Source organism: Paroedura picta, chromosome 13 (assembly GCF_049243985.1).
Source record: "Paroedura picta isolate Pp20150507F chromosome 13, Ppicta_v3.0, whole genome shotgun sequence".
NCBI classification, from domain to species: Eukaryota; Metazoa; Chordata; class Lepidosauria; order Squamata; family Gekkonidae; genus Paroedura; species Paroedura picta.
Genome location: NC_135381.1, coordinates 16543520 through 16556848, shown reverse-complemented (window position 1 = coordinate 16556848; position 13329 = coordinate 16543520). Strand labels below are relative to the sequence as shown.

The window sequence follows — 13329 nt, the reverse complement described above, 5'->3', positions numbered from 1 at the left end:
TGCTGCTCTGGTGTCCGTGCTACCACCCACTGTTAAACCAGTCTGAGTTTGCAGTTTAAGCATATTGTATAATTCAGCAAACTGGCTACAGAAAAGTGGTAGAGGCTAAATACTGCTTCACTATGCAGCCTCACTCTTAATACCCGAGCTCTGATTGTGGTAGTGAAGGAGCACTTGAAGAAAGTATCAGTACCACCACCACCCCTTCATTCCAAAAATAAACTCATGAAAAGGCAGTACAAATTTCTGTTTTCCTTCCCTTGGTCTGCAAGTTGCAACTCTGCCACCCCTCCCAAGCAGGCAAAAACTCAGATACTCCACATAGCTGTCAGTTAAGTAGTCGGAAATTCATTCAGTACAACTGGAAAATTCAGTGCAAGGAGAATCAGACCATCTTCTGACATGAACAAGTCACTTTTCCTGGTTTTCCCTAGAGATATGAACATAGTTTCTCTTGCAGCATGAAGCTGCTCTCCCACTATATATTGTGCAATTTCTGCAAATGGGCAGCTTGAACATCAAGCCAAACAGACTCACCCAATGAACCCTGGGCCCTCTCAAAAGGCTCACGAGTCTCTGATTAGCCACTGTTAGCTTAACAAGTGTTATGTCTTGTCATTTCAGAACAATCGAAATTCCCCAAGCAATTTGGGCTGATTGGGTTTTGCATCATCTCGTAAAAGGTCAATGACCAAAGGAGAGGGCTTACCCTTTGGCAAACCTTCGGAAAGTGCTTTTTGCCCACAGCACGGTCTACTACCAAGAGGCACTTAAATGCAACTCTCCCCCTAACCCTGGCTCTTCAGCCTCAACCTCGGTATTCCTTCAGCAGTTGCCCTGCAATCACCAGTCTCTGTATCTCGCTGGTTCCCTCATAGATCTCCGTGATTCGAGCATCGCGATAGTGCCGTTCTGCTGGCATGTCTGTCACGTAGCCCATCCCTCCCAGTATCTGAATAGCCTGAAATGAAAACATTTAACAGTCACCCAGATGAGCCCGGGGATGAGCAAAAGGGACTGCACAAACCAGAAAAGTTTCCAGGGGACCCAACCCAACTCCCACCAGGTCTGTAATCTTCAAATAGTCGTGTAAATCACTCCCCCCATGGTGCAGCTGCTGTGTTTTCCAGACAGGACAATAAAAGCACTCCCAAGCTTTGGCTGAGGGATTTGTTTGTCCCTCACAAACCAATAGGACATCTGTAAGAGGAAAAGAGCCTCTTGTGGCGCAGAGTGGTAAGGCAGCCGTCTGAAAGCTTTGCCCATGAGGCTGGGAGTTCAATCCCAGCAGCCGGCTCAAGGTTGACTCAGCCTTCCATCCTTCCGAGGTCGGTAAAATGAGTACCCAGCTTGCTGGGGGGTAAACGGTAACGACTGGGGAAGGCACTGGCAAACCACCCCGTATTGAGTCTGCCATGAAAACGCTAGAGGGCGTCACCCCAAGGGTCAGACATGACTCGGTGCTTGCACAGGGGATACCTTTACCTTTAAGAGGAAAAGGGTTCCCCCTGGGGAAGGTCCTCAGTCATTGCAAGCACAGAGTGGCTTACCTGATGGGAAATGGCAGTTGCAGCCTCAGAAGCGGCCAGCTTGGCCATTGCAGCTTCCTGTTGAAAAGGGAACAGTTGGGGCAGCCATGCTTCGGAATGGGGAAGCCTACACCCTCCCCTGAGGTGCTCCCCTGGTGAGTGGGGAGGTTTAATTTTTGCTGCCTGGCTAATGTCGATTTTAATATTTTTATCTTAAACTCCCACAAGATGTAGGGTTTTTGTGTTTTTATGCTGTAGCCCACCACGAGACGGTTTCCCAATAGCAGTGAGAAATCTAAATAATACATAAATATTGCCCACTCCTCTGGAAGCTGTTCCCACGTCTATGGGCTCTGCAGGAGCGGAGGCTTAAAATTCATTGATCAGCTTTCCCTTTGCATCGCTTTTTAGGGGATGCCTGAAAGAAACTCCCCCCCCCCCCTCCTCACACAGAATAATTACCTTGGTGAAGGGCTTCCCATTGTCCTTCAACATAGCTGCTCTCCAGGTCAGCAGGCGAGCACTCTCAAGCGCCACCGTCATGTCGGCCAGCTTGAACTGCGGATATACAGATGTCTGAATTACACCTGTCCTCCAGCATGTTTTTTTCTTTTTTAGCACACACACGAAAACACTGACTTAGGTTGAGGCACAAGCAGGAATGTAAGTGGATTTGGTGGTGCAAAGAGCAATAATATCCAGCTACCAGCACTTGCTCAGCTACCCAGCCCCCCCAAAATATAATTTGTTTCAACCAAAGCCAGGGATTTTTCAGTCCTGGCTCCAACCTGGCGGAATTCTCTCCCTGATGAGATCAGGGCCCCAGACCTTCAGCAGTTCTGGAGGACCTGCAAGATGAGCTGTTCTATCAGGTCTATGGTTGAGGCCAGGAAATTAACACTGAGAAAGTGCTGGACTCTCTCCTTACAAGACCAGCTATGCACCATCCATGGAACACCAGCCGCTCAGCAGAAATGCTTTATAAGATCTTAATAGAGGAGGTTTAATAATAGAACTTAAATGTAATTTAATCATATTTTAATATTAAAAGATAACCATTATCAATGTAACTTTTTTACTTGTATATGCCTTATTACCTGTTCTGAGCCAATTAGGAAGGGTGGGGTATAAAAATAAAATTATTATAAATACAGAGCAGCCTAACTAACACAGCTAGGTCAGGTTAAGGCTCTCTAGATGTACATGGATTACAGTTACCATGCTGGCAGGGGCTCATGGTTATGGTAGTCCATGGACATCTGGAGAGCCAGTTTGGTCACCTCTGGGATAAGGGGTGGGGTGGGGAGTCAATGGAAAATGGTGCCCTATGGAAGCACAATCCACCAGGAAGCCCTTGGAAAATGGTTGCTCTCCTCATGCTCTTGACTCAAGTTCTTGTGCAGCTCTTTCGTTTTAACAGGGTTTGCACAGCCCGACTTCCCAGAGGACTATGATCCATGTTCTCTAATGGGAGGGTATGGCTCACCTTTGGGACTGTCTGATTTGGGCACCAAATTGCCCAGGCCAGATCGACAAACTTCTATAAGCCCTCTGCTCCATGCTCAGTAGGTTGTAACAAAGCCCCAAGAATCACACTGCCACTTGTCCACCAATTCCTTTACTGACTCCTCATATTCCAACTGGACTTTGAGAAGTGTGATTTAAAAATACCACCACATACACACTCCCTCCAACCCTCTATCTCTCTCCCAAAAGAAATGTTACATGTTCCTGGGGGCTCCCAAGAGATTTGGCAACAATACCTGAATGGCCTGCAACTTCGTGATGGGCGCACCAAAAGCCATCCTCTTCTCAGAGTAATCCACGGCACAGTCTAGAGCTGCCTGGGCAATTCCCAGAGCCTGTGAGGCAATTCCAATCCTGCCATTGTCCAAGGTTTGCTGAAAAATAGATGGCAGGGGAGGAATGGGAAGGGGAGGGGAGAGAGAGAGGGGGGGGGAGAGAGAGAATTACTTTTTAGGGTGCTCCTAACCCCAGTTGTGCCAAAACATACCTGAGTGAAAACTACTCAGGGAATCCAAAATTGCTAGTCCGTAGTAACAATTACTACTATCGTTACCTGGGGGTGCCCTAATAAATCACCATGGAAGTGGAGAAATGTAAGGCAGATCTATTTTACTCATGTTATTTTGGCCATACTAACTGTTGCAGCTGCCGCCCCCAAGAACTCTGGGAACCGCAATTTGAATTAAATGCTTAGAATTCTTGTGCAGAACGCATCATTTACATATTCTGGGTTTGGTCCTTACAACTAAGATCATCATTGTGGCAGATACTGAGACATTTTAAGGGTGTTGCCATTAGAGGGTGGAGTTTCAGAGGGATGTGACAGGACACTCTGGGATTTCCTTCTAAATGGTAAAGACCATAAAGATGAGAATTTCTAGTGTTACTATGGAGGCTTTCCCCCTCCCCCTTCCACTGCACATTCTCCCAGGTAGAGAACTTGGGTTGACTTACTGGTGGAAGGCAGGCAGGCAAATGGCAGGCCTAGTTACAAGGCAGCTTCAGATGCATGTCCATGACCCTAACCTTTGGATCCCGAAATTAGCCATTGATAAGGCTTCTTTCAGCTTCTCCCAGGAGGACACAGTGGCCAACTACATTACCAGCATTTCTCCACCTTGTTTGTCTGCTCTCTTGTTCCTAAATCATTATGGAAGGGTTTGCAAAAGAGGTTGCACTCTTATAGTGAAGTGTCTGAAAGATTCAGGAGTAACTGCTTAGGAGCAGGCCATGTCAGAGCAATCCAATGGTCAAAGCAGCCAAACATCATTAGAAATAGACCCTTAGGGAGACTCTGCTTCCTCTCAATCACCTGCTTTTGCAAACACCCAACAACCGTTTTCCCCATACCTGCCCCACCTCCAGAAGTACACATTCTTCCTCTCCTCCCACTGAATTCCACTGAGCAACTTGGCATCACTCAGTTCCTTGGAGCAATGCCTACAGCCTCCTTTCTGCCAGAGAGAGGGTAGCTATAGTCAGCCTCATATTCAAAAGTTATCCAAAGTGGTGTAGTGGCCAGAGTGTCTCTCTAGGATCTGAGAGACCCAAGTTCTAATCTCCACTCTATCACGGAAGCTTGCTGGGTAACCTTGGCCCAGTGACACACTCTCAGCCTATTTTACCTCACAGGGTTGTTGTGAGGACAAAATGAAGGTGAACAGAACAACATGGGCCATTTGGGGTCGCCATTAGGAGAAAAGGGAGGGTTATATATGAAGTAAATAAAATATATATTCCAAGACCTCTTCATGCTGCTTGAATAGAGGTTCCATCATAGCTTCCAGCTAATAGGCCTGTATTGTCCCTTGGGTGACTAGAGACAGGCTAGCCTTGTGTGCTGATAGTCAAGTAGGCTTGGTGCTGTCTAACAGTAATCCTTGATATAAATTCACTCACCATTGCAATTTTGAAGCCCATTCCCTGCTCCCCCAGCATGTTGTCCTTGGGAACACGACAATCCTCAAAGATGAGGTTGGCAGTGGATGATGCTCTGATTCCTAGTTTGTCTTCTTTCTTGCCCAGAGACAAGCCCGGGGTTGGCATTGGAACAAGGAAGGCACTAATACCCTGAATAAAAGTGACAACTTTCAATATAGACCAGAGCACTATTCAATATGCACAAGCTAGCTTGCTGTGTTTAGTGCAGGCTAATCAAAGGGACAAAAAGGTGCAGAAAAACAAACTTTTCCCACCACTCACCTCATGCCACCCCCACCCACCCCCCATCAGGGCAGTGAAGGATTCAGCCACCAGTTAGAGGGGAAACGACAGCAGATTTACTGTAGCCAGGGCAATGTTTCTCAGATCCCTACCAAACTTTCTTGGTACTCTGTTCTGAACTCCCACATGTGACTGTGAAACTCTGGGGTGCTCCCACCAAGCAAATATCCATTTGGAACACTTACTTTGTGTTTCAGGGATTTGTCTGTGGTGGCAAACACTACAACCGCGCTGGCATCCCAGGCATTGGTGATCCAGGCTTTGGTGCCGTTTAAGACCCATTCATTGCCAACGAGCCGGGCAACTGTCGAAGCAGCTCCTGCATCACTGCCATTTCCTTGCCAAGGCACCATGCAAGAGAAAAAATAAACATGCCAAATTTTGGTCTTGTGCTAGCCAGGGGCTGCAAGCCCTGACCTCAAGAGCAAATACCCTCAGCACTTCCACTTACAAGAAGAAGAGCTGGTTCTTATATGCTGCTTTTTCTCTACCCGAAGGAGTCTCAAAGCGGCTTACGATCGCCTTCCCTTTCCTCTCCCCACAACAGACACCCCATGAGGTAGGTGAGGCTGGTAGAGCCGTAATATTACTGCTCGGTCAGAACAGTTTTATCAGTGCTGTGGCGAGCTCAAGGTCACCCAGCTGGTTGCATGTGGGGGAGTGTGGAATCAAACTCATCTTGCCAGATTAGAAGTCGGCGCTCCTAACCACTACACCAACCACTACACAATTGAAGCAAGTGCTTAACTTATAAGGGCCATGTGTTTAATGTGACTGGGAAACCTGGCTCACTTACATTTAGGCAACTACCTGATCATAGCACAGGAGCTTGCATAAGGCTCAGAGAGCATTTCTCCCCGGCGCTGCTACCAGTATCCTGCACCCCAATGACTGCCCTAACAGGCTCTGCCAGCTTTGAAAAAAAATGTTAGTTTTCATAAAAATATGACATGGTCCTAGCCTTTATGTCTGCAATACTGTGTTTCAGTTTGCAGGTAAAAGCCACTGTTCTCAGGCATGAGAGATGGTTGACTGAGAGTTCCAGGAGATGGGGCCTTTGTTGCCCCTAAATATTACCCTGCTCTTTCCTTTGACCAAGGAAACAAGAATAATTTATGCAAAGTAGAAAAAAATCAAATTGAACACAAGAAGATGAAAGAACAAAGGTTATCTGGGTGCAGTTATGTTTTGTTTTTTTAGTAAGAATAAATACAGACTTATTCCCCGGTTAACCCCCCAGTAAGCATCCATTCCTTTCATCTGCAGTTCTCTGACCACTCAAGATGCACTATCTCCCGTAAGCAAATCCCACAAACCTCTCTAGCACAGAGCAGTCGCAATTCAGCAAAGAATCTGAATGTTCAAGTTACCTGGTTCACTGAGGGCAAAGCAACCCACTCTGTCCCCACTGGTGAATGGAGCAATCCACTTTTGTTTCTGGTCTTCAGACCCAAACTTCAGAATCGGTCCTAAATAGAGAGACTTAAGACAAATAAAAGGAATATGATCTTCAGTTAACCTTCAGATTATAAATCACCATCAACTAGACACAGGGGTAGTCAAACTGCGACCCTCCAGATGTCTATGGACTACAATTCCCATGAGCCCCTGCCAGCATTCGCTCGTAGGAATTGTAGTCCATGGACATCTGGAGGGGCACAGTTTGACTACCCCTGAACTAGAGTGTCAGACACCCTCTCCCTACATCACCATAGATGTCTGCCCCGAGAAGCTTAATCTCCAGACCTAGAGGAAGAACTCCAGGGTGTCTTACATAGCAGGAAGTCATCTTACATTATTAACGCTCATGATAACACCTGTTGATGCACAGCCCCGACTGATCTCTTCTGTGGCAATGGAATATGCTAGGTAATCAAGTCCTGCTCCCATGTATTTCTCTGGCACATCCATGCTTAGTAGTCCAAGACTCCCCATTTTCTTGATCTGAATAGAGAAAGCAGGTGACAAAGCTCATTAAGGGAAAAGACACTGAAGTGGTGACAATGTTCAGGTTAAAATCATTACAGAAATTTGTGTGGAACTGGCAGAATTCAAATGACTCTCCAGCTCAAATAATAGTCCCTCAGGAGAACCACAGCAAGTTGCTCGATTGCAGATATTACATTACGTTATATTACAGTAATAAAAAACACCGTATGCATACAATTTATTTTGGGTTGACTTCAAAATCTATTAGCCACTGCCTACTTTAAAATTTATTATTATTTGTTGGCTTGATAATTCAATTTATTTTGCCTTTGTGCAAGACGGCATTCTATAAATCACAATTAAAGTGAAACATGAACTGTTGTTTGTGTTAAAAGGCATCACTGGATGCAGGGTGCAATTTCATACACAGAAAAACTCAGGATATGGTGGAATTTAGCTTCCTGGGAACTTCACTTTAGCCCTTCCAAATGTGAACAGATGTCCTGAAAACACATGTGCACAAAGGGTGGCACTATTTCACAAGTGGGATTAATTCAGAAGCCAAGAGCAAAGGCTTCAGAGTCCCCCAAGCAGGTCCCTGTGATGATAAGAAGCAAGAAAACAAATTGTGCAAAAGTTTGTATTCTATTCAATGAGGAAGGGGCAAGGAGGCTCAGGGTCTGGGGCACCAAACAGGTGCATTTTCATTAAATTATAAACGTTTGCACAGGTTACAGAAGTCAGCAGCTCTTATAGTTCAGCTTTCTCACTTAGACTTTAATTATACAGTTTACGTCAAATATGGATGGAATACCCAACAAACACAGCAATCTGAAAGCGAGCAGATATCTGAAAACAGACCTCAAGCAAAGCTTAAGCATCAACATGGCACTTCAGGCAATACAGAAATTGCATAGCAGTTTCATACTTATAGCAAAGGACAGTATGTACTATGCTCAGCACTATGCCCAGTAATATAGTTCTCAGTTCCAGACCACATTTCTGAACCAGCCCTGATTACCTGTGTAAAAAGGCCCTCCAGTATAAAGTTTTGCATAGTTTTGCAGGAGGCCAGGGGAGTGGAACCTTCCTGACCTCAAAAGGCAGACAGAGACTGAACATGTATGAGCAGTTGTGAATTTTGCCCATTTGCAGAGTGACACCCAGATAAACCCTTGTTTCAAATAGTGACACTGTCATGGGGAAACATACAGTGAAAATAGGTCCCACAGATACCAGAAACCAAGGTCATGAAAGGTTTTGTATGTGACAGTCAATAACTAGAATTGAGCCCAGTAACTGATGGGAACCAATGGAACATCGACAGAATGGAAGTAATATGCATGTTAGCTCCTGATAATATCTTAACTGTGGCATTTTGCATCAACTGGAATCTCCAAAGTTGACTACATGGGAGACCTATGGTGAGGGCATTGAAGTGGTCTAGACTTGAGTATAGAATGATAGGTTTTTAAAAGCTGAAGTAGATCAAGCTAGAAATAATGTAAATAAGAAATAAATAACAGCAAAAACATTTTTATCTCTGGCAGAGACTTACATAAGAATATGAGAAATGTTTTGCTTGATTTGGATAGTGCCAAGATTCAGATCCTGGCAAATATCACTTAATCAAACTTTATTGATATTTGCCAGGATCTGGATCTTGACACTATCCATATCAAGCAAAACATTTCTCATATTCTTATGTAAGTCTCTGCCAGAGACAAATATAACAATACTAATGGGAGTGGCAGGTTACAGTGGATGAGCGATAGGGTTGTGAGTGTCCTGTTTAGTGCAGAGGGTTGGATTAGATGACCCAGGAGATCCCTTCCAACTCTATGATTCTATGATTAAAGGCAAGTGGGATGTCTGGCTCAGTCTTGAGACACACATTTCTCTATTTGATGAGCTTGCTTGGTTGCAAGAGGTCTTTCAAAGTCATCCAACAATAATCTTTAGGCCAACACAAACTATAATGCTGTATCAGCATATACAGGATAAAATGCATAATATATATCAAGATAAATAATTTAAAAGTTGCTGAAATATATGAACAATAAAACAGAGACCATAAAACCACATAGCTCTGTGTACAAATATCTCATTATCCTCTGAGATAGATATGTACCTTAATAGTGACCGCACAAAATGTAGCACAGAGTAACCCAGGATACTACATAAAGCAAAGCAACATGCTACATAAAGACTCAGCAAGTCTTCTGTACCTGATCAGTAGGAAAGCGGTGCTCCTTGTCCAACTCAGCAGCAATGGGAACCAGTTCTTTTTCAGCAAAGTCTCTGCACGTCTGGCGGAGCATCTCGTGAGTCTCTGGCAATTCTACTGTCTGGTATACGGTGTGCAGCTGTCGCATACATTGGAAAGTTCGAGCTACAAAAGGAAATCCTCTACTGAAGTTGGAAAGTTTGTTTGTTTGCAAGTTTCCCGCAAGCTCTGCAAATTCTCCTGGGAGAATTTTCCAATCTGAACCCTACTTTCTTTCCACCAAGATTAAAGTCCTGAGCATTCAACCAAAGACAGAGATGAGAGAAGATAACTAGCCACTGGCACATCCAATGCAGCTGCCAAAACAGCATATAGCAAATATTTAGCCACACTCATCACTCTTACAATGTTCAGTTTTGTCACACACACGCAGCCTTCTTTACAGTATCCACTGCAGCAATATTACTTTGCTTTATAGCAGAGGCAAAAGCTGAGTTGCCTGAAGAGCCCTTCTGTTTTACAACCGAGGTAATTGCTTGGAGAGGATTTGCAAGCTGACAGAGAGCAACCCACACCCCAAGGCTCCTATGCCAACATTGAACAAGGGTAAATAGTGCCTTATGTCCCGCTCAAAGATCCCACCTCTCCTATAAACATCTGGGGCAAAGACAAAGCAAGTTAAGCTTGCTTTCTTAACTTCCAGATCAATCTAGCCATACCTGAACACTCAGCTGTAATTGAACTATTACATCATCTAGCCTCCCCCACAGTCCAAGCAACCCCTGCCTATTACCATTTCCTCTGGCCCTTCATGCACTTTTCCTCTAAGTGTACCACCTCTTTCCGATCAAGACAGCTGCCCAAGTACTTTATCCAGAGATGTTTCAAGACATTCTGCTCCTGTGCTGCATAACATTACCCAAGGAGTGTAGGGCAAGAACCTTCTGCAACAGCATACAGGAAACTTGATCTGTGCTTCTGGGATTGTCCTATCCTCATAGGTAGCTCAAATACCTGCTTTGCCCCTCAGTGGATTGCTTTAAAAAGTGTCCCTGGCACTCTTTTACCTAGAAGCCCCAATCTGAAAGTTCTTTTTTTCTCATCTCTGAGGTCAGTTGACTCTAGCAAGGAGAACATCTGCATCTGTTTCAGGGAAAAACAGGATAAGCTTTTTTTTGCTATTAAAGATAATGTTGGCCCCCAGGACAGTAACATGTGGTTTTTGATTGCTGTATTTACAACCGATTGCATCAGGAACTACTGTATTCCATCTTTATTGACTTAAGGGCTACTTCAAGACAAGCCAAATTAAAGGAACTCCTTTCGGATAAAAATAAGAATTTATCCCATATTATTGCCAAATATGCCAAATATCCCATATTATTGCCAAATATGAATGTAGAATTGCCTGGCTAAATATGTAGGACGGATTTATTGAACACATGATGTATTTTGGAACTTTTAATCAAACTTATATAGTGTTGTACCGTTTTGTATTTTGTACTGGTCGTTGACCGAAATAAATGTATCTATCTAGATAATGTTGGCCCACTGATCTCTTTCAGCAAACCACAGTTGTATGTCGTCAGTATCTGATATCCGGAGGTAAACTGCCTCTGCACATGGAAGTGGATAGATGTTTAATCAGCACATGTTCCAGCCTGGTGTAGTAAGAGTGGTGGCCTCTAATCTGGAGAACTGGGTTTGATTTCCCACTCCTACACAGGCAGCCAGCTGGGTGACTGTGGGCTTGTCACAGTCCTGTTAGAGCAGTTCCTCACAGAACAGTTTTTCCTTGCTAACATCATCGCCCATTGCTGCCCTTCTCCAAAGGCCAAGTTTACCCTCCCCCCTCCTCCCCCATTAAGTGCCCTTCACGGGTTCGAACTCTTTTCTCCTGGTTTCCTCTCAATAAAAGAGTTTTCCCTGCAACCCCCACCGACCACCCGCCCAAACTTCCCTCACGATCGAAGCTCACCCCGCTTTACCATCTTGGTACGCGCCGGGCCTTTCTACTATACCCGCGCAACTACTGGCGCATACCAAGAGACAGCGCCGTGGAGGGAGCGAAGGATTTCCCCGACTCACCTTTTCCTATAGAGCCCCATCGCCTCGCCAAGAGGGCAGCCGCCGCCATGCCGGGGAAGGAAGCTTGCCTGCCTGTCAGCCTCTCCTCCTCCCCTTCCTCATTACTATTAATGAGCTGCTGACTTCCCGCCCTCCCTCTGCTATTGCTTGTCTCAGCCACAAGCGCGCCTCAGGTCTACTTTAGTATAACAATCATTATTGCTCAAAAGAAAATGGCAAAGATCCGGCTGCACTTGGACCTAGCTGTTCCGTCCCCACATTGCGCGGTGCACGGAGCAAGACAAGGTTCACCCCCCCCCCCCCCGAGCAACCATGACACAGACACGGGCCAGTCTGCACTTGGGAAGGCCAGACCTAACTCGCATTCCCCGCGCCCATGCAGGAGGAGAGCCCACGCCGAGGGAGTAAGGTTGCCACCTCCCGGTTGGAAGAAAGTATTTGGAGATTTGGGGGTGGAGAGCAATGGTCATAGAGTCGACTTTCCAAAGCAGCCATTTTCTCCAGGGGAACTGAGCTCTGTCGTCTGGATTGATTCCAAGGGACTTTGTATACATGACGGCCCGCCCAGCATTGCTGCAGAGCTTCCACTCAGGGCTTGACCGTTTTTGCTTTTTGGGAAAGAAGAGGCACCGGGATTTAAATCTGTCCCGAAGTCCTGCTCCTCATCTAAGCCCTAATGTAGAGGTACGCTAGAAACAGGACAAAACCCTGGTGATCAAAGTGGCTGCTAGTTGCCAGGGAGAGCAAAGTCCAGCAGTTCTGCACGATCTCAAACGACGGTGTTTTCCTGGTCTGCTAGCAAATGCCGAATGTGTCCAAAAGGTCACAATACGAAGGAGAGCATAGAAAGAGAAATGAAGCTGAACTAGTATGGATGGGGCAAAAGCTGGAATGGCCAGGCACCAAACAAAGGTACCACACACACAATCAGAGTCCAGTAGCACCTTTAAGACCAACAAAGATTTATTCAAGGCGTGAGCTTTCGAGTGCAAGCACTCGAAAGCTCACGCCTTGAATAAATCTTTGTTGGTCTTAAAGGTGCTACCGGACTCTGATTTTATTGTGCTACTTCAGACCAACACGGCTACTCATTTAAATCTACACACACACAAAACCAGCGAGATGCATTACATACACCTGAGAAAAATATTTTAGAAATTAAATCTCACAACTTTATTAACCCTTTCCAGGCCAGAATACCCCCAGAACACCCTGGAATGGGCATCAAACAAACAAGAGGGCCACAAAACGGAGGGGGAATGTGTTACATACACTAGAGAGCAATATGTTAGAAATGAAATAGCAGAACCTTTATTAACCTGTTCTGGGCCAAAATACCTCTGGAACACTCCAGAACAGGCTGGGAAAGGCATTAAACGAATAATGACGATGTTATCCATTCAGTCGTGTCTGACCCTTGGCGAATCTATAGGAACGCCACACATTTCCAACAGTTCCTCCTTCCCGATGAAGACTCCCCCTTGCATTGTTTCACAGAGTCCAGCACCATGAAGATTGGTGGGCTGCGGTGGGAGGGGGGTACGCAGGAAAGTACATTTTTCCAATGGGAAATTTGGTCTGGATCGAACCCAATGAAAATATGTTGTATTATCCTTGAATATACTACAGACAAATGCATCCTCTTTTCAAATATAATGATTTAAATGTGCTTAGGGTTGTCTATCCATGAGCTAGGCCAGATCCTAATCTGACAAAGAATTCTTCAAACAATTCTGTCATTGTACAAACCCACGTTATTGGAGTAGTGTGGGATCCACAATGCCCGCTGCCCCAGTAACATAAATT

General features: G+C 45.2%; 1 protein-coding gene across 1 annotated transcript; it reads right to left on the bottom strand.

Annotated features, from left to right (window-relative positions):
- Positions 1 to 326: 326 nt before the first annotated feature.
- ACADS (acyl-CoA dehydrogenase short chain) lies at positions 327 to 11696 on the bottom strand. The gene is made up of 10 exons (XM_077307743.1): positions 11524 to 11696; positions 9437 to 9600; positions 7074 to 7223; positions 6650 to 6761; positions 5465 to 5616; positions 4956 to 5126; positions 3293 to 3430; positions 1992 to 2087; positions 1551 to 1607; positions 327 to 961 (listed from the first exon to the last, which is right to left on the bottom strand). Exons 1-10 carry the CDS (start codon positions 11570 to 11572, stop codon positions 809 to 811), a joined length of 1242 nt encoding a protein of 413 aa, XP_077163858.1. The 5' UTR covers positions 11573 to 11696; the 3' UTR covers positions 327 to 808.
- Between the last annotated feature and the right edge of the window lie 1633 nt (positions 11697 to 13329).

Excerpts from the sequence above, each read along its gene's own strand:
- ACADS (XM_077307743.1), bottom strand. The coding sequence starts at position 11,572 with ATGGCGGCGGCTGCCCTCTTGGCGAGGCGATGGGGCTCTATAGGAAAA. Across the intron at positions 7,224-9,436 it reads ACCGCTTTCCTACTGATCAG|ATCAAGAAAATGGGGAGTCT; the intron begins GTACAGAAGACT and ends TTCTCTATTCAG. Across the intron at positions 1,608-1,991 it reads ATGGGAAGCCCTTCACCAAG|GAAGCTGCAATGGCCAAGCT; the intron begins GTAATTATTCTG and ends CCTTTTCAACAG.